Source organism: Somniosus microcephalus, chromosome 2, assembly GCF_052327205.1.
Source record: "Somniosus microcephalus isolate GS21.2 chromosome 2, FLI_Smic_1.0, whole genome shotgun sequence".
In the NCBI taxonomy this organism is placed as follows: domain Eukaryota; kingdom Metazoa; phylum Chordata; class Chondrichthyes; order Squaliformes; family Somniosidae; genus Somniosus; species Somniosus microcephalus.
Genome location: NC_140988.1, coordinates 141,552,490 through 141,579,590, shown reverse-complemented (window position 1 = coordinate 141,579,590; position 27,101 = coordinate 141,552,490). Strand labels below are relative to the sequence as shown.

At 48.3% G+C, this 27,101-nt stretch overlaps 1 protein-coding gene across 2 annotated transcripts; it reads right to left on the bottom strand.

Moving 5' to 3' along the window:
* LOC147122987 (interleukin-8-like) lies at positions 1-27,101 on the bottom strand. 2 transcript variants are annotated; one of them, XM_085963176.1, is made up of 4 exons: positions 26,965-27,101; positions 11,749-11,881; positions 5,166-5,249; positions 1-2,734 (listed from the first exon to the last, which is right to left on the bottom strand). In XM_085963176.1, coding segments are annotated over exons 1-4 (279 nt in total). In that variant the 5' UTR covers positions 27,026-27,101; the 3' UTR covers positions 1-2,733. The 2 variants fall into 2 exon arrangements, with proteins under 2 accessions (XP_085819302.1, XP_085819299.1); XM_085963173.1 differs by lacking the exon at positions 1-2,734 and having other exon boundaries at positions 4,897-5,249.

The window sequence follows — 27,101 nt, the reverse complement described above, 5'->3', positions numbered from 1 at the left end:
TGAAATGGATGGGTAGCATGACCGTGTTTTAAAAAGATTCTATCACAATGTTAGGATGTCCTCAACATCAACAACTTGCATTTAATAGCACCTTTAATGTAGTAAAACGTCCCAAGATGTTTCACAGGAGCGTTCGCAAACAAAATTTGACACCGAGCCACATGAGATATTAGAACAGGTGACCCAAAGCTTGGTCAAAGAGGTAGGTTTAAAGGAGCGTTTTAAAGGAGAAGCAGGAGACGGAGAGGTTTCGAGAGCCTAGCCAACTGAAGGCACAGTCGCCAATTGTGAAGGGATGAAAATCGGGGATGCACAAGATGCTGGAATTGGAGGAGTGCAAAGATCTCTAAGGGTTGTAGGACTGGAATAGGTTACAGAGATAGGGGAGGAGCAAGGCCATAGAGAGATTTGAAAACAAGTATGAGAATTTTAAAATGGAGGCGTCGTTGGACTGGGAGCAAATGTAGGTCAGCAAGCACAAGGATGATGGGTGAATGTGGCTTGGTGGGATGCTGGCATTGGAATAAGTCAAGTCTAGAAGTAACAAAGCCATGGCTGAAGGTTTCAACAGCCGATGAGCTGGGGCAGGGGTGGAGACGGGTGATGTTGCGCAAGTGGAAGTAAGCGGTCTTGGTGATAGAGAGGTTATGGGATTGGAAGCTCAGTTCAGGGTTAAGTAGGACACACAGGTTTCGAATGGTCTGGTGCAGCCTCAGACAGAGACTAGGGAGAGGGGTGGAGTCAGTGGCTAGGGAACGGAGGTTGTGGCAGGGACCAAAGACAATGGCTTCAGTTTACCCAGTATTGGAGGAAATTTCTGCTCATGCAATACTGGATGTTGGGACAAGCAGCATGATAAATCAGAGGCGGTGGTGGTGAAGTAGAGCTGGGTGTCGTCACATACATGTGTGACCTGATGTGTTTTTGGATGATGTTGCTGAGGGACAGCATGTAGATGTGAAATAGGAGGGGGCCAAGGATAGATCCTTGGGGGGACTCCAGCGGTAACTGAGCAATTAGAGAAGCCATTGTAGTTGATTTTCTGGCTACAACTGGATTAATAGGAATGGAGCCAGGTGAGGGCAGTCCCACAATGGTGTGGTCAACCGTGACAAAGATTGCAGACTGATCGAGAAGGACGAGCAGGAATAGATTACCACAGTCACATAGAATGTCATTTGTGACTTTGATGAGGGCCATTTCAGTGCTGGTGACAGGAGTGGAAACCTGATTGAAGGGGTTCAAAATGGAGTTGCCATCAAGGGTTGCCTCAAGACAGAATTCTCATGAAAATGAAGGGACATTGTACAATTCTTGGTGTACATTACAGGCTACCAAACGGTGATAATGAGATAGAGGAGGAGATCTGCAGGTAGCTCAGGAATATATATAGGAACAACAGGGCAATGATATTGGCTGATTTTAACAATCCCAAGATAGATTGGAATAAACATGAATGTGGGGAACACCTTTTAGAATGCATCCAGGATGGCTTCCTAGATCAGTATGTTTCTGGTTGAACAAGGAAAGAAGCATTGTTTGATTAGGTTCTGGAAATCAAGAGGGACAAATAACAACTAATGTGAGAGTAGGGGAACATTTGGGAAATAGTGACCACAATGTAGTTAGATTCAATGTCATAACAGAAGGATAATGTAAGATTCAAAGTGAAGGGGTCTGGTCTGGAAAAGGCAAAGTTCAGTGAGATGAAAAGGAATCTGGCAGTGAAAAGTCTTCAAATTTGAGATGGATAGAGTGCAAAATAAAAATATTCTTATGAGGCAAAAGGTGGGTGCATCATATAGAGTTCTGTGGCTAATGAGAGATTAAAGCTAAGGTAAAACTTAAAAGGAAGTTATATGATAAAGCTAGGGCTAGCAATACTAAAGATAATGATGGGAAAGTGTAGTAGGGAGGTGAAAAGGGAGTCTGAAAAAGGCTAACTGATAATATGAATGGAAATAATTTAAAAAAAATCAGAACTCAAGGTAGATAAGTCACTGGGCCCTGATGGCATGGACACCACGCTGCTGAAAGAAGTCAGAGAGGAGATAGAGGCTCGGGCCACAATATTTTAATCCTTCAATATACAAATTGTGCCATTGGATTGGAGAGCAGCCAATGTAACCTTGTTGAAGAAGGGTAAATCAGATAACTATAGATCACCATACTCGCAGTGGGCAAGTCTCTGGCAGCAGTGCAGGCTTTGAAAATTTATTCCAGTGTCCAAGCAAGTGATGTAAGATAGATTACAAAGCTAGAATTCCTACAATCAAATATTCAGCCAGTTTTAGAAAATCAGTATGAAACATGTAAAGTTTCAAACAATTTATACATGTAACTATAATGAGAGAGGATCTATTTATTTTGGATGTGTGTGAACAATAGAAAATCAAATTTAAATCCCTTTTATATGTTACACTTTGTCAATTTATTGGTTCAAATATTTTGAGATGTTAAACCTTGTGCCCCAAAAACTGTTTGAAAGTAGCAAAAGACTATTGGCACATGTTAAAAGGGGTTATGTGGATCTCTTAATGCTATGATATTAGCTGGAGTGTTAGCAAGTGAAATAGCAGCAAACAAACCCTGTTATGGCACAGACTGTTAGAGTAAATCTTAAACAGCAAAAGCTTGGCTTCTCGTGAACAGTAGAACATTCTCTGTTGTAGGGGCAGTTCACATTCATTCAGTGGATGACTCCTCTGTGGTGACTCGACTAGTTTCTTCTGTTCTAGGAAATACAAAAACAAAGATTGTGTGTGTTTGATGCAGTAGATAGAAAATTCATTTGTGATTTAAACCATAAACCAATATATTGAAGCCTGCTGGATAAGCAATGCCACTGGAGGAATGAAAAAGATACAAATATTATACACTGTTGTTAGATGAATGAGCAAGTTCTAAGTTAATAGAGAAACAAGAATGAAAGTGCAGTAGATGTGGTCTATGTGGATTTTCAGAAGGTATTGAATAAGTTGTCTTACAGGAGGCTTTTTACAAAAAATCAGGTATATACTATAAGAAGAAATGCAGCAGCATGGATAGAAAGCTGGTGATGGACAGGAAACAAGGTTAGGGTTAATTAGTGTCGCTCAGATTGAAAAAGGGTTAGAAGTGTTGTACCCCAGTGGTCAGTGCTAGATCCAGTTTTATTCCTGATAAAAATAGATGATGTGGACTTCAGCATAGGGAGCATGATTTCTAAACTTGCTGATGACACAAAAGTAAGGGTTTGGCAAACAGTGAGGTAGACAGAGAGGTTGGAGGAATAGGCAGACAGGTGACAAATGCAGTTTAATGTGGGGTAATACATTCAGAAATGAAAATGAGAGTATATACTGGACAGATCTTGAAGGATGGAAAGAGAAACCAATGGGACCAAATACTTAATTTTCTGAAAGTGTGTGCAGGTAGATTAATCCATAAGAATGCCAAAAACATTTTCGATTTTATAAATGGGGGCATAGAGTTCAAGAATGAAGAAATAATACATTTATAAAAGCCAACGATTAGGCCACAGTTCGAGTAGTGCGTGCAGTTTTGGGCACACATTATAGAAAGCCTTTAAAGCCATAGAGAGCATCCAGTGTAGATTCACTGGGCTGATGCCAAGGATGGGAAACTAGAGTTATGAGGGGAGACTTGAAATACTGTAGTGGGGCTATTTCCACTGGAGCGGGAAGGCTGAGATTTAATGAGGTTTTAAAAATTATGAGGAGGTTTGATAGGGTGAATAAGGACAGACTATTATGTCTGGTTGAGAAGCCAGAAATAAGGGTCACTAAAAGTGAGGTTAGGAGAAATGTCTTTACTCGGAGGGCTGTTGGAGCATTGAATGCTCTCTGCCGCAGAGAATGTTTGAGTGTGAGACCATGGCATGTTTGAAGGGAAGATTGAACAAATCTTTGAAGCAGAGAAAGATACAAAGCTCAGGAGAGAGACCTGGGCAGTGAGATTTAGTTTGGGTTGCTCTGGCAAAAAGCTAGCACAGGCACAATGAGCTGAATAGCCTCTTTCTCTACTGTAAACTTCTGCAGAGCTGCGCAAAGCCACATTACAGTGAGATCTGAAAGGGGGAAAGAAGATGCATAAAAGTTAGTGCAGAGTAGTGGGGCATGATGGGGAAATTTTGGTTCTATATAAAAATGGTCAGGAGAGGTGTTGTATAGCATTACCTCATATAATCACGTGACTGGGCTGGCTACAAGAGATATAATCAAAAACATAGAAATGTAAATGTTGCAAGACAAAGGGGATCCTCAAGATGTGTAACCGGCCTAGAAACCAGACGGTCTAACAATATCCCAAGGAAATTAAGTAGATCAGGAAACAGACATGAAGTCGACGATTCTTGGGGACTAGGACAAAGGGCCAGTAAACAAATGCTAATAAGAATGAAATGATGTTATAACGCAGAACATTCTAGAAGGTAGGCGGGAACAATGTATAGCACATCAAACTATACGTATAAATAAATATCGACTAACTGCTGTAACAATTTGAAGAAGCTTGACTAAGGCGGGCGCAGGCTATCTTCCCACCGGTGCGAATAAAGGCTGTTTGGACTCTCGATCTCAGACTTGTGTTGAGCGATTTGAAATTCCTCCACAACAGATCTATGTGTAACAGCTGTTCCTTGCATTGTACATAGAGTTGAAGCTTGTAGATTGAGGAAACATTGCAGAGTCTGTGTGTTGCAGCTGTATTGTACTGTACTGTATTTTCAGTGTACATTGTAGGCACTAGCACATGGCATTGATGTATTGTCTTGGTGGCTCCGTTTGATGACAGATCTCGCATTTATCAACAAGTTACTCTTTGTAGTGATTTGTATTGTGTGTGTGTGTTCACTCAAACTACTCATTGTAGACCAATAATACCCAACTGTTTGTTTATTCATAGACACGCACACCAGTAGGTATAGAGAGCAGCATTAAAATAAATCACATTAGACTAAAACAATTTTGGCACTTTGCCAGATTTTAGCCAGATGAATCAGTAATTATGACACTTCATCAGCCTTAGTTGGAAACATGCACACATGTCTGTGCGGTCTCCAACTAGGGCTGATGTTGCAGTCTAGTAATATCCCAATCTGCTGAATTATTCATGTGCGCATCACACGTGCACCTGTCAGTAGGTGGGCAGAATTAATCTTTTACCATTTATTGAGGAAGGAAACGACTCTCTTGACCCATTGAGTTTCGGGGTTGACGCAGACCTTTTTCCCATGCTTCAAAGTAATTCTGTAACACACAAGTAGGAATTCTATTGATTAAAACATTTAAAAATAAAATGTCAAAGCTCCTGCAGGTGAATTTACCATCCTAAATGTTATGTCTGACATTGGTGATAGGTACTCAATTGCCTTGGCCTGAGCCCTTGGAGTTTGATAGTGTTGTTATCGTTGTATTGTGTCTGACATTGGATATAGGTATTCAATTGCTTTTGCCTGTGAGTGTGGTTTTGGATCAGCCATTAAAAGCAACATGAACTGAGCTCTGCATACGGCCTCTGGATTACCTTTGCAAACGCAACATTTGGCGACGAGGATGGCTGAAATCTCTCTTCCACCACCTCCTCCCTTCCTCGCACTACCCGGTGAGCCCCCGATCCCATGGGTTCGCTGGCTACAGTCCTTTGAAACCTACCCCACCGCTCTCTGACTAGAAAATGTGAGTGCAGCACAGAAAAAGGCACTGTTATCCCATTGCTTGGGAGTGGAGGGCCAGCGTGTTCTTGGGACATTAGGCACAGCAGACTCAATTCAAACATATGGGCCCAGTAATTCCTGTCGGGGGCTTGCCACGCGTGCAAGCCCCCGATGTGCACTTACCCGGCGCGCTGACATCTGAAACCTGGCCCGCAGTGGATTTCCTGTAAGTGGCCCGGTTCTGATCTCGGCGCGCTGTGCTAACCTGACCCAGCGGCGTAGTTAGTGCGATGTGCCGGCTGGGATCAGGTGAGCACTGTTCAGCCAATCAGGGGAGGGGAAACTTCATTCATACGTTTGATAGTAAAGACTGTCAAACTCATGAAAAGTACGGCACCCCAAAACACTACTTAAACTTTAAGTAAAATTTTAAAAAGCATCCCAATAATTAAATTAACTATGAATAACTTTAAAATATTTTAAACAATTAATCAAATTTTTGAAAAAAATAAATTTTTAAAAAATAGGGTCTAAAACTAAACTTACCTTGCTGTAGATTGTTTAAAAATCATAAACCTGTGGGGGAAAAAAAAAAATTCTAAATTGTACTAAAAGACCACTTACCTGTAAAACTAAGTACTTACGTGTGGTTTTTCAATGCGTAAAAACCGGAGCCCTTTACACATGCGCAAATCTGTAAAAATACAGGAAATCCAAGTCGCACGCGCTGCCCAATACCGCGCATGCGTTCAGCCTCTTAACCCCTTGGGTCAGAGGACAGGAAATGTCGGTTTTCAGCGCATGCGCTGTGCATGCTGAAAACCGGCAATTCCTCCTGGCACACGCGTGAGTACCCTGTCCGTACTCACGCGTTGTGACAGGAATTACTGGGCCATGATGTGGCTGTGGCTCTGTTAAGCACACACTTCTCTGCCCCACAAAAGTGCCCTCCTGCGGCGAGTCATTTTTAGACAGCGTCACCAACTTTCCAGCGAGTCTGTGCATCAATACGTGGCGAATTTGAGGGGGGTTAGCTAGCTCGTGCAAGTTCGGTGCACTACAAGACGAGATGGTGCGTGATCAACTAATAGAGCACACCAACAACGTGAGAGTGCGTGAAAGACTGTTACTTGAGTCCAACGATCTGTGGTTGTCACAGGCAGTTAACATTGCCTTTCAAGTGGAGCCTGCAGCCGAATGTGCAGCAAAACTAGCACACACACCCAGTGACGGCGCCCTCGGCCCCGACAGCCCTGACATTGTAATGCTCGCGCTACTGCGGCAACAGTGTGGAAACTATGGATCTCGTTCACATGCTACCAGAGCGCAGAATTGCCCTGCGCGCGGCCAAGCCTGTTGCAATTGTGGAAAACAAAATCACTTTGCCAATGTCTGCCGCTCTGCCACGGTTGCTACAAATGAACACTCTCAGTCCTCGAGCACTATAATTCACAACGTGAGCTCTGGGCCAGTAGTGGCTTTCAAGTCATGCACAATTAACCTGAATGATGTGTGCATCCCTCTCTTGTTGGATACCGGCGCCAGCGTCTCACTGCTGAATGTGGACACATTCAAACGTTTTTTCAACTCCCTGCCACACTCTGCGCCCTCCACTGCCCTTTGCGGGTATGGTAATTTGAAAATTGGACTAGTGGGCTCAGTCAACCTCACTGTACGCTATGGAACAAAAGTTTTGCCAGATTTTTGTTTTCATGTGGCACGCCAAGGAGCTAACCTGATGGGACTGGATCTTTTCACTGACCTGGGTTTTTCTCTCTTGGACACCGGCGGGTCTGCGATTCTGCACGTCGCCTCACCATGGTGCCAAACATGGCCAGCACTCTTCGAGGGTCTGGGCTGCCTGACTGCCTTCACCCACCAGCCCATGGTTGACTCCACCGTTACCCCTGTCATTCAGCCACTGCGCCGCATCCCGCTTGCTCTCCGTGACGGGGTCACAGTGGAACTAAAGCAGCTACTGGAAGCTGGCATCATCGAACCAGTTGATGTCTCCCCATGGGTCTCCAACCTGGTGGTCGCAACGAAAAAGTCAGGTGGTCTACGCATCTGTGTCGATCTTTGAGCAGTGAATAAAGCCGTAATCCCTGACAAATATCCACTGCCCACGCCAGCGGAACTCAGTGCAGTTCTATGGTTCCATCCTGTTCTCGAAACTGGACCTTCGACAGGGCTATCTACAGGTTCCCCTCCACCCCAGCAGCAGGGACCTCGCTGCTTTTGTGACACATGCTGGCATCTTTCGGTACACCAGGATGCCATTTGGACTGAGCTCTGTACCCAGCTGCTTCCAAAAGGTGATGTCCTCTGTGCTCGTGGGCATTCCTGGGGTGGCCATCTACCTGGATGACATCGTCGTGCATGGGCCCTCGACCTCCACTCACGACGAACGCCTTCAGAGTTTTCACGGCTCTAGCAAAACACAAGCTCACACTGAATGGCGAAAAGTGTGTCTTTGCTGTTTCAGAGATCGAATTTGTGGGGTTTCGGTTGTTGGCTGACGGTATATCCCCACTCCAGTCAAACGTGGATGCCATTCAGAGCATCCCAGAACCCAGCTCTGCAGCACAGGTTGCCTCCTTCCTTGGCATGACTGGGTACTACCTGAAGTTTTTGCCCCAGTACTCAGCCACCACAGCCCCACTGCGCCAGCTCCTGCGAAAGGATGAGCCCTGGGTGTGGTCACAAGCCTGTACAGAAGCTGTTCGCCTCCTCAAATCACAGCTCACGTCGCCTCCAGTGTTGGCTCACTTTGATGTCGCCAGCCCCACCCTCGTCACCTGCGACGCGTCCGCTGCAGCTGTGGAGGCGGTGTTATCGCAGATACAGAATGGAGTGGAGAAACCAATCGCCTTTGCCTCCCGAGCCCTTAGCCCCACTGAACAGAAGTGCTCAGTAGGCGAGTGTGAGGCGCTGGCGTGCGTCTGGGCATGTGAGCGGTGGCACCTGTACACATATGGCCGTGCCTTCACCCTGCGAACCGATCACCAGGCTCTCACTGCCCTGCTGTCGACATCCGGCACGGGCCACAGACCACTGCGTCTACACCGCTGGTCTGACCGTCTACACCGCTGGTCTGACCGCCTCCGCCAATACAATTTCAGTCTCCAGTTCACACCAGGACGTGACAACGTTGTTGCAGATCTGCTCTCCCGCACTGTCTCTGCCCCAGCCCCACTCGTCTGGTCTGAACATGTGGAACAGGACATCGTCCAGATGCTGCACATGCCTCTCCAAACCATAGTCTCTCTCCAGGAGCTCAAAGAGGCTTCTGAACAGGATCCGGCCCCCTCCCAGCTGTGCACCTTCATCAGAGATGGCTGGCCTCGCAAGGTGCCTGAGGAACTGTCTGCCTACTCCAGAGTTAAAGAGGAGCTCTCCTGCTGGAATGACTCCTGTGTTGCACGTGGGCTCTGCACTGTGGTCCCAAGTGCCCTTCGTGCGCGTGTTTTATCCATGGCGCACGAGGGCCACTTGGGCACAGTGAAGCTCAAACAATGATGCCGAGACCTAGTGTGGTGGCCGGGTATCGACCGGGAAATCGAGGCCCTGGTCAAGGACTGTGCAGCCTGCCTTGTAAGTGGCAAGACTGGCCACCAAGCTCCTGCAACTCCTTACCTGGCCCCCCTCAGCCCTGGGAGCACCTGCAGCTGGACGTCTGCGGGGAGATCCATGGTGTCCCCCACCATCAACGGTTCCCAGTGGTGACCTATGACCTGCACTCAAAATGGCCAGAGGTCACTGCCGTGGGCTCCGTCACCTCTTGGGTCATCATCGATATCCTTGAGTCCCTCTTCTCCCACTGGGGGCATCCAACGGCCGTCACCACAGACAATGGCCCCCAAATGGTCTCTTCGGAACCCTCCTCTTACCTTGAGAGCAAGGGCATCTGTCACATACGCAGCGTACTACCACCCCGAGTCAAATGGGGGGATGGGGGGGGGTGGAGCGTTTTAACCAGACACTGAAAAATGGCCTCCGAGCACACCGATCCCAGGGGTGTGCGTTTGACAAGGCCCTCCTCCACACACTGCTGCACTACAGAGCCTCCCAGCATTCCACTACAGGGGTCTCACTCGCATCCCTCATGCTAAGCCGTGGGCTCATGCTGCCCCTTGGCAGGCTCCGCCCCTCGCTAGTTCAGAGCCCTGCTCCACGGGCTCAAGCCACAGTCGCTAGACAGCAGGAGAAGATGGAACTCCGCTTCGACCAGTCGAAGAGGGCCAAGGCGCCCAACATCTCAGTCTCCGATTGGGTCAGAGTCCGCAGGCCTCACCGCAACAATAAGATGGCCTCATTCTGGTCCTCCCCTCTCCAAATCAGCCGCCAACTTGGACCAGCCACTTTCTGCCTCGCTGACAGCTCTCGGTGGCATGCCAGCCGCCTTCGGAAGGTGCCAGCACCCCATGATGCGGGATTATACGGACCTAATCCCCAAGCCTTACCCCCAGAGTGGCGGGATGCACATGTGGCTCAGCCAGCCAACCCTCAAGCAGATATTGTGCCTCAGCCTGCTCCTCACCAGTCCCCACTTCGGCCTGCTCTTCACCAGTCCGCACCTCGGCCTGTTCGTACACGTTCTCGCCCTGGCCACCTACAGGACTTTGTCACTACATTTCATGTTTGAAATTCTGTGAGGGGGGAGGAAATGTTATGTCTGACATTGGTGATAGGTACTCGATTGCCTTGGCCTGAGCACATGGAGTTTGATAGTGCTGTTATCGTTGTATTGTGTCTGACATTGGATATAGGTATTCAATTGCTTTTGCCTGTGAGTGTGGTTTTGGATCAGCCATTAAAAGCAACATGAACTGAGCTCTGCATACGGCCTCTGGATTATCTTTGCAAACGCAACACTAATCTAAATGGGTAGTGATGCAGCAAGTGAGTACTAAGGATGTCTGCAGGCCCAGGGTCGGCCAGCTGTGGATGATGGGTTTTAGTACCCTGGGTGCATCGAATCAAGAAGGCTCCACATTTAACTATAGTAAATATCAGGATGTAGGATCTTCAAGACGTGCCTTTTACAACACAAAATCATGCTGTACAATGATGTAAAGTTTAAAAACTGAAATTCTAAGAGAAATTCTTTGTGACGGCAAAAAGCTTTCTAATCAGAAAGATGGTTCTTGATTGCACTATATAAGAATAACTGACAAATGCAAGGACATTGAAAGGGTCTATAAATTTCTTGGGGCTGAAATTGCAGCAGTTAGGCCAGGATTGAGCCTGCTGGTGAATTCCGTTGCTGACTGTGCTGAAGTTCGCTGGTTTGGGGGAGAGGCCATGAGGAGCAATCTTTTGGTAGTTTGAGTGTGTATCAGCGGTGGCCCCTGCTGAAGTTACCAAAATTGCTGGTGGAAGGTTGCTGGGGAATGGGGATGGTGCTGGGTTACCTTCTCATTTTCTGGGGTTCCCTGCCTAGGATCCCTAGGTGGGTGCCAGTTCTGCAAGGTGTCTGGGAGAACTGTGTCAGGAGGCCGCTTGTAAATCTTTAACAAATAAATTGCCTCCCCTCATCTTCTGGGGTCCAGGCCCCGATTCTAGCTCATTTCGCAAGTGAATCTTGCCAGGTGACGGGGGGAGGTACGCTAGGTGAGACCAGGCTACAGCTAGTTCTGACTGAGGGCCTGGCTGTACGACCTCTACTTAAGGTCCTCGCCCACAGTCCCACACCCTCTTGTATCAATGGCATTTTAGGGGCAGGTGGAGGCTATCCTGGAAGCTGTACCCTACAGACAGTACCCAGCATATATGGGTCTTTGTGACGTGGGGCTATTCTGACTGACTCAGTCCAATTTACAGTGGGCGCCCACATGAACAGCAAAGGAATTTTGGCCCTAGCCTGTCCATGGTGACTGCTTTAAGTGCCAACAATAAATATGTGATTCAGTTTTGACCACTATTAGATCAGCTGTAAATTGAATTTCTCCAATATAGTAAACATTTCCTGGTTCTACTGTATGTAAATTAAGTAAAAACTAACAAAGAAAATTAAAAAGTTGAAGTAAAAGTTTTAATTCTTTTGACTTGGGTGATTTAAATGCTTACTTGAACGTTGCTTTAATACTTACACAATTTCTACTTTTCTGCAGTAGGAGCCCTGGAGAAAGATGTTGACATTTTGATATTTTCTTGGATGAATGAACTTAGAGATGACTTTCACACATTTGCATCTTGAGTTTGTTATGGTGCCTATACACAGACCTGGAGTGTAAAAGGAAAGAATTGAATGAGGAAACACAAGAACAAGAAGGGCTCACAATCGCAAAGAAATGTGAAAATATGTGAGTTACATAAACAACAATTACATTGACTTGTTCCTGCGCTGTACATTCTTTCAGCCCAACTATTCCATGCCGGTGTTTATGCTCTTTGCGAGTCTCCTCTTGCCCCTCTTCATCTCCCTCGTATGTTTATCTACCTTTCCCTTATTTGCCTCAACTACTACCTGTGGTAGCGAGTTCCACATTTTAACCACTCTCTGGGTAAAGAAGATCCTCCTGAATTCTCTCTTGGATTTAATGGTGACTATCTTGTATTTATGACCCCTAATTTTAGACTCCCCCCATAAGTGGAAACATTTTCCCTATACATAGCTTGACACAGGCTATCCTCTTGAAGTAGTCAGCATTTACATTTTGTCATACTAGCAGACTTGCTGTGGCTTTGCTCGAGAGAGAGTTGGAAGTTTTAATCAGCACAGGGTTTTGTGTCCAAATAGGAATGCCAAGGCCACTGATTTAACAGCATTGGAAATTGGCCTGGGTCTGGGATCCAGTCCCAACGTTCAGTAATACAGACGTCTGGTGCACTGAGAGTGGTCGAGGGGTTTGGGAGCACTGAAAAGGAGCCCTGGGGTGGGTCGAGGGGGCTCCTGGGGCCCAGGGTGATTGAGGAGGAGGAGGGCCAGGGAGTATTTGGGGCCTGAGTTTGGCACTATTGGGAGATTTCTAGAATCTGGCAGTATTTGGGGGCAGGGTATAGCAGCCTTCTGGAGTACTGGGGTCAAGAGAATACATAGAAACATAGAAGATAGGAGCAGGAGTAGGCCATTCGGCCCCTCGAGCCTGCTCCGCCATTCAATGAGATCGTGGCTGATCATCCAAACTCAGTACCCTGTCCCTGCTTTCTCCCCATATCCCTTGATCCCTTTAGCCTTAAGAAATATATCTAACTCCTTCTTGAATATATTTAATGAATTGGCCTCTACTGCCTGCTGTGGTAGAGAATTCCACAGGTTCACCACTCTCTGGGTGAAGAAATTCCTCCTCATCTCTGTCCTAAATGGCTTACCCCTTATCTTTAGACTGTGACCCCTGGTTCTGGACTCCCCCTCCATTGGGAACATCCTCCCTGCATCTAGTCTGTCTAGTCCTGTTAGAATTTTATAAGTTTCAATGAGATCCCCTCTCATTCTTCTAAATTCCAGCGAGTATAAGCCCAATCGACACGATCTCTCCTCGTACGCCATTCCTGCCATCCCAGGTATCAGTCTGGTGAATCTTCGCTGCACTCCCTCCATGGCAAGAACGTCCTTCCTCAGGTAAGGTGACCAAAACTGCACACAATACTCAAGGTGCGGTCTCACCAAAGCCCTGTACAACTGCAGCAAGACATCCTCCTTCTTGTACTCGAACCCTCTTGCTACGAAGGCCAACATACCATTTGCCTTCTTAACCGCCTGCTGCACCTGCATGCTTACCTTCAGCGACTGGTGCACAATGACACCCAGGTCTCTTTGCACTTCCCCTTCTCCCAATCTATTGCCATTCAAATAATAATCTGCCTTCCTGTTTTTGCCACCAAAGTGGATAACCTCACATTTATCCACATTATTGTGCATTTGCCATGTTTCTGCCCAATCACCAAACCTGTCCAAATCGTACTGGAGTTTCACGACATCCTCCTCACAGCTTATCCTCCCACCCAGCTTTGTGTCGTCTGCAAATTTGGAGATATTACATCCAATTCCCTCGTCCAGATCATTAATATATATTGTGAACAGCTGGGGTCCTAGGACCGATCCTTGCGGTACCCCACTAGTCACTGCCTGCCACTCTGAAAACGACCCGTTTATTCCAACTCATTGCTTTCTGTCTGCCAACCAGTTCTCTATCCAAGTCAATACCTTGCCCCCCAATCCCATGTGCCTTAATTTTGCACGCTAATCTCTTATGTGGGACCTTATCAAAAGCCTTCTGAAAGTCCAAATACACCATATCCACTGGTTCTCCCTTATCTATTTTACCAGTTACATCCTCAAAAAAATTCCAGTAGATTAGTCGAGCATGATTTACCTTTTGTAAATCCATGTTGACTTTGTCCGATCCTGTCACTGCTTTCCAAGTGCTCTGCTATTACATCTTTTATAATAGACTCTAGCATTTTCCCCACTTCCGATGTCAGGCTTACTGGTCTATAATTTCCTGCTTTTTCTCTACCACCTTTTTTGATTAGTGGGGTAACATTAGCTACACTCCAATCCATGGGTACTGTTTCAGAGTCTATCGAGTTCTGGAAGATGACCAGCAATGCATCTTCTATCTCTAGGGCCACTTCCTTAAGTACCCTGGGATGCAGACCATCAGGCCCTGGGGATTTATCGGCCTTCAGTCCCATCAATTTTCCTAACATCATTTCCCTACAAATACTGATTTCTTTCAGTTCCTCCCTCTCATTAGACCCTATGTTCCCCGGCATCTCTGGGAGGTTATTTGTGTCCTCCTTTGTGAAGACAGAACCAAAGTATGTATTTAGTTGGTCTGCCATTTCCTTATTTCCCATTATAAATTCCCCTGATTCTGACTGTAAGGGACCTACGCTTGACTTCACCAATCTTTTTCTCTTCACATATCTATAAAAGCTTTTACAGTCAGTTTTTATGTTCCTTGCTAGCTTACTCTCATATTCTATTTTCCCTTTCTTAATTAATCCCTTTGCCCTCCTTTGTTGACTCCTAAACTGCTCCCAATCCTCAGGATTATTGCTTTTTCTAGCCAATTTATATGTCCTCTCCTTGGATCTTATGCTGTCCCTAATTTCCCTTTTTAGCCATGGTTGAGTCACCTTTTTTGTTTTATTTTTATGCCAAACTGGGATGAGCAAATTCTGTAGCTCATCCATTCGGTCTTTGAATGTTTGCCATTGCCTATCCACCGTCAACCCTTTGAGTGCCATTCCCCAATCAATCCTACCCAACTCGCTCCTCAGACCATCGTAGTTTCCTTTATTTAAATTGAGGACCCTTGTCTCTGAGTCAGCTACTTCATTCTCCATCTTAATGAAGAATTCGATCATATTATGATCGCTCTGACCCAAGGGGCCTCGTACAAGATTGCTAATTAATCCTTTCTCGTTACATTATACCCAGTCTAAGATGGCCTGATCTCTGGTTGGTTCCTCGACATATTGGTCCAGGAAACCATCCCGTAAACACTCCAGGAATTCCTCCTCCACAGTATTGTTACTAATTTGGTTGGCCCAATCTATATGTAGATTAAAGTCACCCATGATGACTGCTGTGCCCTTATTGCACGCTTCTTTAATTTCCCTTTGAATGCCATCCCCAACCTCCGACTTACTGTTTGGAGGTCTATATACCACTCCCACTAATGTTTTTTTCCCCTTTAGTATTTCTCAATTCTACCCATACAGATTCCACATCATCAGAGCTAATATCCTTCATTACAATTGTATTAATCCCTTCTTTAACCAGTAATGCTACCCCACCTCCCTTTCCTTTTTGCCTATCTTTCCTGAATATCGAATACCCCTGGATGTTGAGTTCCCAGTCTTGGCTATCCTTGAGCCATGTTTCCGTAATCCCAACCAAATCATATTCGTTTACCTCTATTTGCGCAGCCAATTCATTCACCTTATTACAAATGCTCCTCGCATTAAGACACAAAGCCTTCAGGCTTGTTTTTTTAACGCTCTTAGACCTATTAGAATTATTATTTACTGTGGCCACGTTTGATTTAAACCGTTGATTTCTCTGACTGCCACTTTTGTTTTTCTCCTTCCTATCTTTTGCTTTTATCCCTGTTTTCCTTTCCTCTGTCTCCCTGCTCAGGTTCCCAACCCCCTGCCATTTTAGTTTAAACCCCCCGAACAGTGCTAGCAAACCTCCCCACAAGGATATTTGTCCCGCTCTGGTTCAGGTGCAACCCGTCCGACTTGTACAAGTCCCACCTTCCCCAGAAGCAGGCCCAGTGATCCAGGAAACTAAAGCCCTCCCTCCTGCACCAACTCATTAGCCACGCATTCATCTGCTCTATCCTCCTATTCCTATACTCACTAGCACGTGGCACCGGGAGTAATTCGGAGATTACAACCTTTGAGGTCCTACTCTTCAATCTGCTACCTAGCTCCCTAAATTCTTTCTGCAGGGCCTCATCCCTCTTCCTACCTATGTCATTGGTCCCAATGTGAACCACGACCTCTGCCTGTTCACCCTCCCCCTTCAGAATGCCCTGCAGCCGTTCAGTGACATCCTTGACCCTGGCACCAGGGAGGCCAATTGGAGCAGGGAATGCCCATTCATAAGTCAAAACTTATAAATACTACGGGCTCCAAAACATCACTAAATCTTCAAATAAATTTTTTAAAAATCACTTTTTAAATAAACTATAAATTGCATGAAATTTTTGAAAAAAATAATTATTTCATTTTATGACGGGGCTAAAAATAAACTTGGCTTGCTTTAAAGTATTTAAAAATAATAAACCTGTGGAAAAAATGTTTTAATTTTAATTAATTCACCACCTACCTTGTGAAAAGCAGGTTTTATGTCTGCTTTTTAAATGTGTAAATTCTGGAGACTTACCCTCCCGGGAAAACCTGCAAAAAAAACGTAAGTTCGATGCGCACGCGCAGCCTCTCCTGCGCATGCATTCGAACTCTGAACCCCTTCTTTCAGGGGAATGGAAGTGCCGGTTTCCCGCGCATGCGCAGTACATGCAGGAAACCGCCACTTCCATTGGGCCTACGGGTGAGTACCCCATGTGTACTCACCCATGGAGACCTGAATTTCTGGGCCATTACCTTTCTCCATTATTCTGTGAAAATATGTTTGAGTGCCCTACTACTCTTTATTTTGTACATTCCTTTACCTATGTGTTTAATTTTTAATCTTAATATTTTAAAGCTGAGAATGCACACAAGTACCATTTAATATAGATACGTGCCCCAAAATCCCCAGGGTTAAAGAACATAGCCTGATTTCCACATAGGGATCCAAGAATGTTTGGGTGGAGCCTGGTTACTGGTTGGGAGGCATGGGTGGATCTTCTGCCTCCATCCCCTTGTCAGTGGAGTTCTTGGGCTTCCCTGGGATTTCTACCAATTATGGCCTGAGTCAGCCTCAGCGGAACCTGCATGAGGCAAGAGCTGACATGAATCGTTCAAGGTCTCAATAATGCCCCAAACCTATACGAGATTAAGTTAATCAATCTTGGAAGGAATCAACTACCTTAGTCTGCAGGTACAAAGGCTTCAGTCAGAGCTGAAGAATCTTGTCTGCTTTTTTTCCCTCAAAAGCCTGAAGATGCCTCACATGCAGCAATTTTGGTAAGGTGTATACGGACAAGAGCCTGCCCTTATCAAAATAGTCCCCCCGCCGCTCACTCGCTCGCTTTCTGTGCCCCCCGCCACTCGCTGGCTCATTCTCCGCCACCCTGCCCCTTGCTCCCTCGATCAACGCGCCCCCGCCCTCGCTCGCTCTGCGGCCCCCCGACCCGCCCTCGCACGCTCTCCGCCCCCCGACCCTCCCTCGCTCGCTCTCCGCGCCCTGCCCTCGCTCGCCCTCCGCGCCCCCGCCCTCGCTCGCCCTCCGCCCTCGCTCGCCCTCCGCCCCCCGCCCCTCGCTCGCCCTCCGCCCCCCGCCCTCGCTCGCCCCTCCGCCCCCCGCCCTCGCTCGCCCCTCGCTCGCCCTCCGCCCCCCGCCCTCGCTCGCCCTCCGCCCTCCGCCCCCCGCCCTCGCTCGCCCCCCGCCCTCGCTCGCCCTCCGCCCCCCGCCCTCGCTCGCCCTCCGCCCCCGCCCTCGCTTGCCCTCCGCCCCCCCGCCCTCGCTCGCCCCCCCGCCCTCGCTCGCCCTCCGCCCCCCGCCCTCGCTCGCCTCCGCCCCCGCCCTCGCTCGCCCCCCGCCCTCCTCGCCCCCCGCCCTCGCTCGCCCCCCGCCCCTCGCTCGCCCTCGCTCGCCCCCGCCCTCGCTCGCCCTCGCTCGCCCCCGCCCTCGCTCGCCCTCGCTCGCCCCCCGCCCTCGCTCGCCCCCCGCCTCGCTCGCCTCGCTCGCCCCCGCCCTCGCTCGCCCTCGCTCGCCCCCCGCCCTCGCTCGCCTCGCTCGCCCCCCGCCCTCGCTCGCCCTCGCTCGCCCCCCGCCCTCGCTCGCCCTCGCTCGCCCCCCGCCCTCGCTCGCCCTCGCTCGCCCCCCGCCCTCGCTCGCCCTCGCTCGCCCCCCGCCCTCGCTCGCCCTCGCTCGCCCCCCGCCCTCGCTCGCCCTCGCTCGCCCCCGCCCTCGCTCGCCCTCGCTCGCCCCCCGCCCTCGCTCGCCCTCGCTCGCCCCCCGCCCTCGCTCGCCCTCGCTCGCCCCCCGCCCTCGCTCGCCCTCGCTCGCCCCCCCGCCCTCGCTCGCCTCGCTCGCCCCCCGCCTCGCTCGCCCTCGCTCCGCCCTCGCTCGCCCTCGCCACGCCTCGCCCGCCTCGCTCGCCCCCCCGCCCTCGCCCGCCCTCGCTCGCCCCCCGCCCTCGCTCGCCTCCGCCGCCCCCTCCCCTCGCCCCCTCCTCGCCCCCCCGCCCCCCCGCCCTCGCCCCCCCCCCCCCTCCCGCTCGCCCCCCCCGCCCTCGCTCGCCCTCCGCCCCCCCGCCTCGCTCGCCCTCCGCCCCCGCCCTCCGCTCGCCCCCCGCCCTCGCTCGCCCTCCGCCCCCCGCCCTCGCTCGCCCCACCGCCCTCGCTCGCCCTCCGCCCCCCCGCCCTCACTCGCCCTCCGCCCCCCCGCCCTCGCTCGCCCTCCGCCCCCCCGCCCTCGCTCGCCCTCCGCCCCCCCGCCCTCGCTCGCCCTCCGCCCCCCGCCCTCGCTCGCCCCCCGCCCTCGCTCGCCCTCCGCCCCCCGCCCTCGCTCGCCCCACCGCCCCTCGCTCGCCCTCCGCCCCCCGCCCTCGCTCGCCCTCCCGCCCCCCCGCCCTCGCTCGCCCTCCGCCCCCCCGCCCTCGCTCGCCCTCCGCCCCCCGCCCTCGCTCGCCCTCCGCCCCCCGCCCTCGCTCGCCCTCCGCCCCCGCCCTCGCTCGCCCTCCGCCCCTCGCTCGCCCCTCCGCCCCTCGCTCGCCCTCCGCCCCTCGCTCGCCCTCCGCCCCTCGCTCGCCCTCCGCCCCTCGCTCGCCCTCCGCCCCTCGCTCGCCCTCCGCCCCTCGCTCGCCCTCCGCCCCTCGCTCGCCCTCCGCCCCCGCCCTCGCTCGCCCTCCGCCCCCGCCCTCGCTCGCCCTCCGCCCCCCCGCCCTCGCTCGCCCTCCGCCCCCCCCGCCCTCGCTCGCCCTCCGCCCCCCCCCGCCCTCGCTCGCCCTCCGCCCCCCGCCCTCGCTCGCCCTCCGCCCCCCCGCCCTCGCTCGCCCTCCGCCCCCCCCGCCCTCGCTCGCCCTCCGCCCCCCGCCCTCGCTCGCCCCCCCGCCCTCGCTCGCCCCCCCCGCCCTCGCTCGCCCCCCGCCCGCCCCTCGCTCGCCCTCGCTCGCCCCCCGCCCCCATTGCTCGCTTTCTCGTGCCGCACCCCTTCTTATTTAGACACCAGTCAGCTGAGTGTCATAAGAAATCGGCGCAGGAGCAGGCCGTTCGGCCCATCGAGCCTGCTCCGCCATTCAATAAGATCATGGCTGATCTTCTACCTCATCTCCACTTTCCTGCACTATCCCCATATCCCTTGATTCCCTTAATATTCAAAAATCTATCAATTTCTGTCTTGAATCTACTCAACAACTGAGCCTCCACAGCCCTCTGGGGTAGAGAATTCCAAAGATTCACCACCCTCTGAGTGAAGATATTTCTCCTCAGCTCAGTCCTAAATGGCCGTCCCCTTATTTTGAGACTGTGACCCCTGGTTCTAGACTCCCCAGCCAGGGGAAACATCCTCCCTGCATCTACCCTGTCAAGCCCTGTAAGAATTTTGTATGTTTCAATGCGATCACCCCTCATTTTTCTGAACTCTAGAGAATAAAGGCCCAGTCTACTCAATCTTTCCTCAGAGGACAATCCCCCCATCCCAGGAACCAGTCTGGTGAACCTTCGTTGCATTCCCTCTATGGCAAGTATATCCTTCTTTAGGTAAGGAGACCAAAACTGTACACAATACTCCAGGTGTGGTTTCACAAGAGCCCTATATAATTGCAGTAAGACATTTTTACTCTTCTACTCAAATCCCCTTGTAATAAAGGCCAACATACCATTTGCTTTCTTAATTGTTTGCTGTACCTGCATGTTACCTTTGTGATTCGTGTACAAGGACACCCAGGTCCCTCTGAACACCAACATTTCCCAGTCTCTCACCATTTAAAAATTACTCTGCTTTTCTATTTTTCCTACCAAGGTGGATAACGTCACATTTCTCCACATTATATTCCATTTGCCATGTTCTTGCCCACTCACTTAGCCTGTCTATATCTCATTGAAGCCTCTTTACATCCTCCTCACAACTTACATTCCCACTTAGCTTTGTATCATCAGCAAACTTAGTTATATTATTTTGGTCCCTTCATCCAAATCATTGATGTAGATTATGAATAGCTGAGGCCCAAGCGCTGATCCTTGCGGTACTCCACTAGTTACAGCCAGCTAATCCGAAAATGATCCGTTTATCCCTACTCTCTGTTTTCTGTTCAGTAACCAATCCTCAATCCAAGCTAGTATATTACCCCCAATCCCATGAGCTTTAATTTTGTTTAATAGCCTCTTGTGTGGCACCTTATCGAATGCCTTCTGAAAATCCAAATACACCACATCCACTGATTTCCCCCTTATCTATTCTGCTAGTTACAACCTCAAAAAACTCTAACAGATTTGTCATACATGATTTCTCTTTCACAAATCCGTGTTGACTCTGCCCAATCCTATTATTATTCTCTAAGTGCCCTGTTACCACATCCTTAATAATAGATTCTAGCATTTTCCCTACTACTGATGTCAGGCTAACTGGTCTGTAGTTCTCCATTTTCTCTCTCCCTCCTTTCTTAAATAGTGAGGTTACAGTTGCCACCTTCCAATCCACGGGAACCGTTTTAGAATCAATGGAATTTTGGAAGATGACAACCAATGCATCCACTAACTCTGCAACCACCTCTTTCAAAACTGTAGGATTTTGGCCATCAGGTCCAGGGGATTTATCAGCTTTAGAAACACCTTTCATTTACAGTACAACTGAAGTGGTTTCATCGACATCAAATTAGCAGATAGTTCGAAAATAGGCATTTAACAGCAAACCAGAGGTCAGACATTAAATAATCTGCTTTACATAGAAACATAGAAGATAGGAGCAGGAGTAGGCCATTCGGCTGCTCGAGCCTGCTCCACCATTCAATGAGATCATGGCTGATCATCCAAATTCAGTACCCTGTCCCTGCCTTCTCCCCATATCCCTTGATCCCTTTAGCCTTAAGAAATATATCCAACTCCTTCTTGAATATATTTAATGAACTGGCCTCCACTGCCCTCTGTGGCAGAGAATTCCACAGGTTCACCACTCTCTGGGTGAAGAAATTCCTCCTCATCTCAGTCCCCTTATCCTTAGACTATGACCCCTAGTTCTGGACTCCCCGGCCATTGGGAACATCCTTCCTGCATCTAGTCTGTCCAGGCCTGACAGAATTTTATAGGTTTCGATGAGATCCCCTCTCAATCTTCTAAACTCCAGTGAGTACAAGCCCAATCGACACAATCTCTCCTCAGATGTCATTCCTGCCATCCCAGGTATCAGCCTGGTGAATCTTCGCTGCACTCCTTCCATGGCAAGAACATCCTTCCTCAGATAAGGCGACCAAAACTGCACACAATACTCAAAATGTGGTCTCACCAAGGCCCTGTACAACTGCAGCAAGACATCCTTGTTCCTGTACTCGAACCCTCTTGCTACGAAGGCCAACATACCATTTGCCTACTTAACTGCCTGCTGCACCTGCATGCTTACCTTCAGTGACTGATGCACAAGAACACCCAGGTCTCTTTGCACTTCCCCTTCTCCCAATCTATTGCCATTCAAATAATCTGCCTTCCTGTTTTTGCCACCAATGTGGATAACCTCACATTTATCCACATTATAGTGCATTTGCCATGTTTCTGCCCAATCACCCAACCTGTCCAAATCGTACTGGAGTTTCACGACATCCTCCTCGCAGCATACCCTCCCACCCAGCTTTGTGTCGTCTGCAAATTTGGAGATATTACATCCAATTCCCTCGTCCAGATCATTAATATATATTGTGAATAGCTGGGGTCCTAGGACTGATCCTTGCGGTACCCCACTAGTCACTGCCTGCCACTCGGAAAATGACCCGTTTATTCCAACTCTTTGCTTTCTATCTGCCAACCAGTTCTCTATCCAAGTCAATACCTTGCCCCTAATCCCATGTACCTTAATTTTACGAGAAAATCTCTTATGCGGGACCTTATCGAAAGCCTTCTGAAAGTCCAAATACACCACATCCACTGGTTCTCCCTTATCTATTTTACCAGTTATATCCTCAAAAAATTCCAGTAGATTAGTCAAGCACGATTTACCTTTTGTAAATCCATGTTGACTTTATCCGATCCTGTCACTGTTTTCCAAGTGCTCTGCTATTACATCTTTTATAATGGACTCTAGCATTTTCCCCACTACCGATGTCAGGCTTACCGGTCTATAATTCCCCGCTTTTTCTCTACCACCTTTTTTGAATAGTGGGGTAACATTAGCTACCCTCCAATCCATGGGTACTGTTCCAGAGTCTATCGAGTTCTGGAAGATGACCAGCAATGCATCTACTATCTCCAGGGCCACTTCCTTAAGTACCCTAGGATGTAGATTATCGGGCCCTGGGGATTTATCGGACTTCAATCCCGTCAACTTCCCCAACACCATTTCCCTACAAATACTGATTTCTTTCAGTTCCTCCCTCTCATTAGTCCCTATGTTCCCCGACATCTCTGGGAGGTTATTTGTGTCCTCCTTTGTGAAGACAGAACCAAAATATGTATTTAATTGGTCTGCCATTTCTTTGTTCCCCATTATAAATTCCCCTGATGCTGACTGTAAGGGACCTACGCTTGACTTCACCAATTTTTTTCTCTTCACATATCTATAAAAGCTTTTACAGTCAGTTTTTATGTTCCCTGCAAGCTTACTTTCATAATCTATTTTCCCCCTCTTAATTAATCCCTTTGTCCTCCTTTGCTGAATCCGAAACTGCTCCCAATCCTCAGGTTTGCTGCTTTTTTTGGCCAATTTATATGTCCTCTCTTTGGATCTTCTGTTATCCCTAATTTCCCTTGTTAGCCACGGTTGAGTCAGCTTTTTTGATTTATTTTTATGCCAAACTGGGATAAACAAATTCTGTAGTTCAGCCATGCGATCATTGAATGTTTGCCATCACCGTCAACCCTTTGAGTGACATTACCCAATCAATCCTACCCGACTCGAGTCTCATACCATCAAAGTTCCCTTTATTTAAATTCAGGACCTTAGTCTCTGAGTCAACTACTTCACTCTCCATCTTAATGAAGAACCCTATCATATGATCGCTCCGACCCAAGGGGCCTTGTACAACAAGATTGCTAATTAATCCTTTCTCATTGCATAATACCCAGTCTAAGATGGCCTGATCCCTAGTTGGTTCCTCGACATATTGGTCCAGGAAACCATCCCGTATACACTCCAGGAATTCCTCCTCCGCAGTATTGTTACTAATTTAGTTAGCCCAATTTATATATAGATTAAAGTCACCCATGATGACTGCTGTGCCCTTATTGCACGCTTCTCTAATTTCCCTTTTAATGCCATCCCCAACCTCTGCATTACTGTTTGGGGGTCTATACACCACTCCCACTAATGTTTTCTGCCCTTTGGTATTTCATTCTTTAATTATCATTCTTCCTGCATGTTTAGAGGTACAAAGTACAACGTTCTGAGCCAAATTAGTACGTTATAATACCTTTCAGAGACCAAATCAACCTAGCAGGCTGTATTATTATGAGAATGTAAACTTTTCCAATAGATTGGAGGGTTGAATTCTATAATGAGAGCCCTAAACTTAAGAAAATGTGTTATTTGCATTTTTTTTCCAACAAATACTTCTCCAGTAGGACTTAGTGGCCCTGATTTTTTTCCTCTCCTCCTGACCTCTGCTAATTTAAAATCCATGCACTACAACCTTGACTGAACCTGGCTTATTTTCTGGGTTCAGCTGCATTATAGTGAGAGCAGGACTGGTGTCCGAGAATTGATGCTTACTCAAAGTGAGTCCTGGAAAGCTGAGTGGTGAAATTGAGCCCTGCTGGTTGCTCGCATATACAGCAAAAATGAAATGGTCTCCTTTGTTGGAGGCCTGAAGATGTTGTGGGCAGCCCCTGTACAGGTCTGCAAGGGCTGACTGGCAATTTCTGTGAGACCCTCTTTCTCTGAACACTCCTTCTCTGGCAGATGCCAGGCAGAGACTCAGTAAATGACGTGGGAGGCATCACACTGGCAACAGTTTACTGGCAAAATTTAAATGCTCTTGCCTGATTCAGGCAGACCATCCCACTCATGTTTGCCATGATTCAGGAATTCATTATAGCCCAGTAACGGGCGGTATCTTTAGAAAAGTTTGAGAATTAGCGCCAGGCGCTAATGCTTTAGACTGCACGCAAAATTCATTCTCACTGCTCAAAGAAATGTTTGGGGCGCTAAATTAAGTCTTAAAGGCCTAGCTCAGTGGCGTTACACTCAAAGGGTGGACTAATATTGGGTGCAATCTAATTGCAACTCATCATTGCCACAGGCTTTTCCCAGTACTTTGAGGGGAGGTTCATTGATACTGCGGCACCTCATTCTCAGCATTGCTGGCTGTGCAGCTGCCTCGGTAAGGAGAAGCACAACAAGTAGAAGGAGCCAGAGGACTGAAGCAGGTGTGCTCATGGCAGATCCACCTCAGTCGGGTGGTTAGGGTGATTGAATGCTTCAACAAATGCTACATACCACCATCTGTACCACAAGCTTCACACACTGCCCAAAGCTATCTAATACACTGCTCCTTGCTTAATTGAAGGTAGGAGAAGTGCTGTTGGAATACCCTTGGAGGGTAAGGCTTCCTGGTGAGAGCCCTGATGCCCCTCCTCATCCCTCTGTGTATATTTTCCTGTATTTCTCGCTGCCTATGCTCTCTCTGCTGTAGATCCTGGAGGGTGAGGTGACATGCCAGTACAGCCCCCAATAATGTTGGCAAGTGTAGCAGTTTGAATCTTTGAGCAATAAAAAGGAAGCTTGAAATTGCTCATACAAACTGCTCCACTGGCTGAAACTGACAAGAAGCCACTGAAACTAACCTGCCCTGATAGCTGCGAGTGATTAATACTGATGCCTTTAAATAACGTTGCTGGAGCCGGCTTCAGTCAGCTGTGCGCCTGCACTCCCTGTCGCTGTCTGGCTGAGGCGCAAAGGTAAGTGGTGACAATTAATTTTGCAGATCGGGCGCCTGGTGAGTGTTGCACACTCACTGACGTCACAACCTGCCTGGCGTTGAAGTCCCCAGCAGTACCTCATACCGGCAGCGCAACAAGGGGGCTGGATTTGCTGTGTGGTGCTGGAATCTGCTCACCCTGGCGCTACTGCATCAGCGCCCCGTTGCCGTCTTCTGCAGGCGCTAATGGGAGGCGCTAACCTACTGAATTTTTCCGCTTGTGTCAAGCACAAAGGGGTCATCTCCACCCATTTTTAGAACATAAGAATATAAGAATTATGAGCAGGAGCAGGCCAAACGGCCCTTTGAGCCTGCTCCACCATTCAATAACATCATGGCTGATCTTCAACTTCAACTCCACTTTCCTGCATTATCCTCATATCCCTTGATTCCCCTAGAGTCCAAAAATCTATCAATCTCAGCCTTGAATATACTTGATAATTCAGCCTCCACAGCTCTCTGGGGCAGAGAATTCCAAAGATTCACAACCCTCTGAGTGAAGAAATTCCTCCTCATCTCAGTCCTAAATGGCTGACCCCTTATCTTAAGACTGTGTGCACCCTGGTTCTAGACTCCCCAGCCAGGGGAAACAACCTCTCAGCATCTACCCTGTCAATCCCCCTCAGTATGTTATATGTTTCAATGAGATCACCTCTCATTCTTCTAAACTCCAGAGTGCATAAGCCCAATCTACTCAATCTCTCCTCAGAGGACAATTTTTGCTCTGCCTAATGCTCTAGAAGCAGGTGGCCTGGAGCATTTCCCCTAGAAGCTGTTCTTTTATGCAGCCATGTCTAAATTCAAGACTTGCTATGTCCAACTCCCTTCCTTATTCGATTAACGGTACATCCTTACCGGATTTCCCCCCTTCAAGTTGATTGTTTCTCCACCATTCTTGTTTTTGTGTTTCTGTGTAAGTTACATATAACTCAAAAGATCAACGGCCCTTAACCATCAGAATATATCAGAAAATAAACGAGCAAAGCAAAATTCAAAACGTAAAGTTTCACTTGCAGCACATATAAGAGCAATGGTCTGCCTACAATATAACTGATGCATGCATTTTGGGCACTCGAACTGTTATGTTGAGCCACAAAAACATGCCTGTCTATCAGGATGATTAAAGCAGCCATTAGGCTAGACTATCGAATTTATTTGAAAGAAAAAAGAAAGACTTGCATTAATATAGTGCCTTTCACGACCGCTGGCCGTCCCAAAGCGCTTTACAGCCAATGAAATAGTTTTTACTGTTATAATGTAGGAAATGTGTCATGTAGGAAATTTGACTCAACCTACTTGTAAATAACCCAACTCAAATCCTGATTTTAGTCATTGAAACTTCTGTGAAAATCAAGAGTGCAATTTAATTTTTCCTCGATCAAAGGGGAAATGAAACACAAGCAAGTTGGTCAATTTAGCTTGTATTGGCTTTCACCCTTAAACGTTTAGTGCACAGGTTCCTTTTCTTTGCAGTTTTCTAATTTAAAAGGTAAAGATTAGCTGTGGAAAATTTTCAGGGTCTGAGGCTGTAAACAATTGCGACTAGAATGCATTCCTATCATTTGAAGTTGTCACCTCTATTAACATTATAGTAAAAAAATATGGATCGGCAGATCTTACCATGAGCAGCCAAGCAGATCACAATCATACCTAACAGCAAAAATATTATTGGGATCTTCATTGTTGAGTGCGTCTGGGTTTCTTCTAATTTTCAGTTGCAGCAACTCGACGCCTTCAGTGTATTAGTTTGGCACATT

Bases quoted from the DNA above. Each gene is read 5' to 3' on its own strand.
- LOC147122987 (XM_085963173.1), bottom strand. From the start codon at position 27,025: ATGAAGATCCCAATAATATTTTTGCTGTTAGGTATGATTGTGATCTGC. The intron at 11,882-26,964 runs GTAAGATCTGCC...TTTACACTCCAG, and splicing joins GATCTGCTTGGCTGCTCATG to GTCTGTGTATAGGCACCATA. The intron at 5,250-11,748 runs GTAAGTATTAAA...TGTGTGTTACAG, and splicing joins TGCAGAAAAGTAGAAATTGT to AATTACTTTGAAGCATGGGA.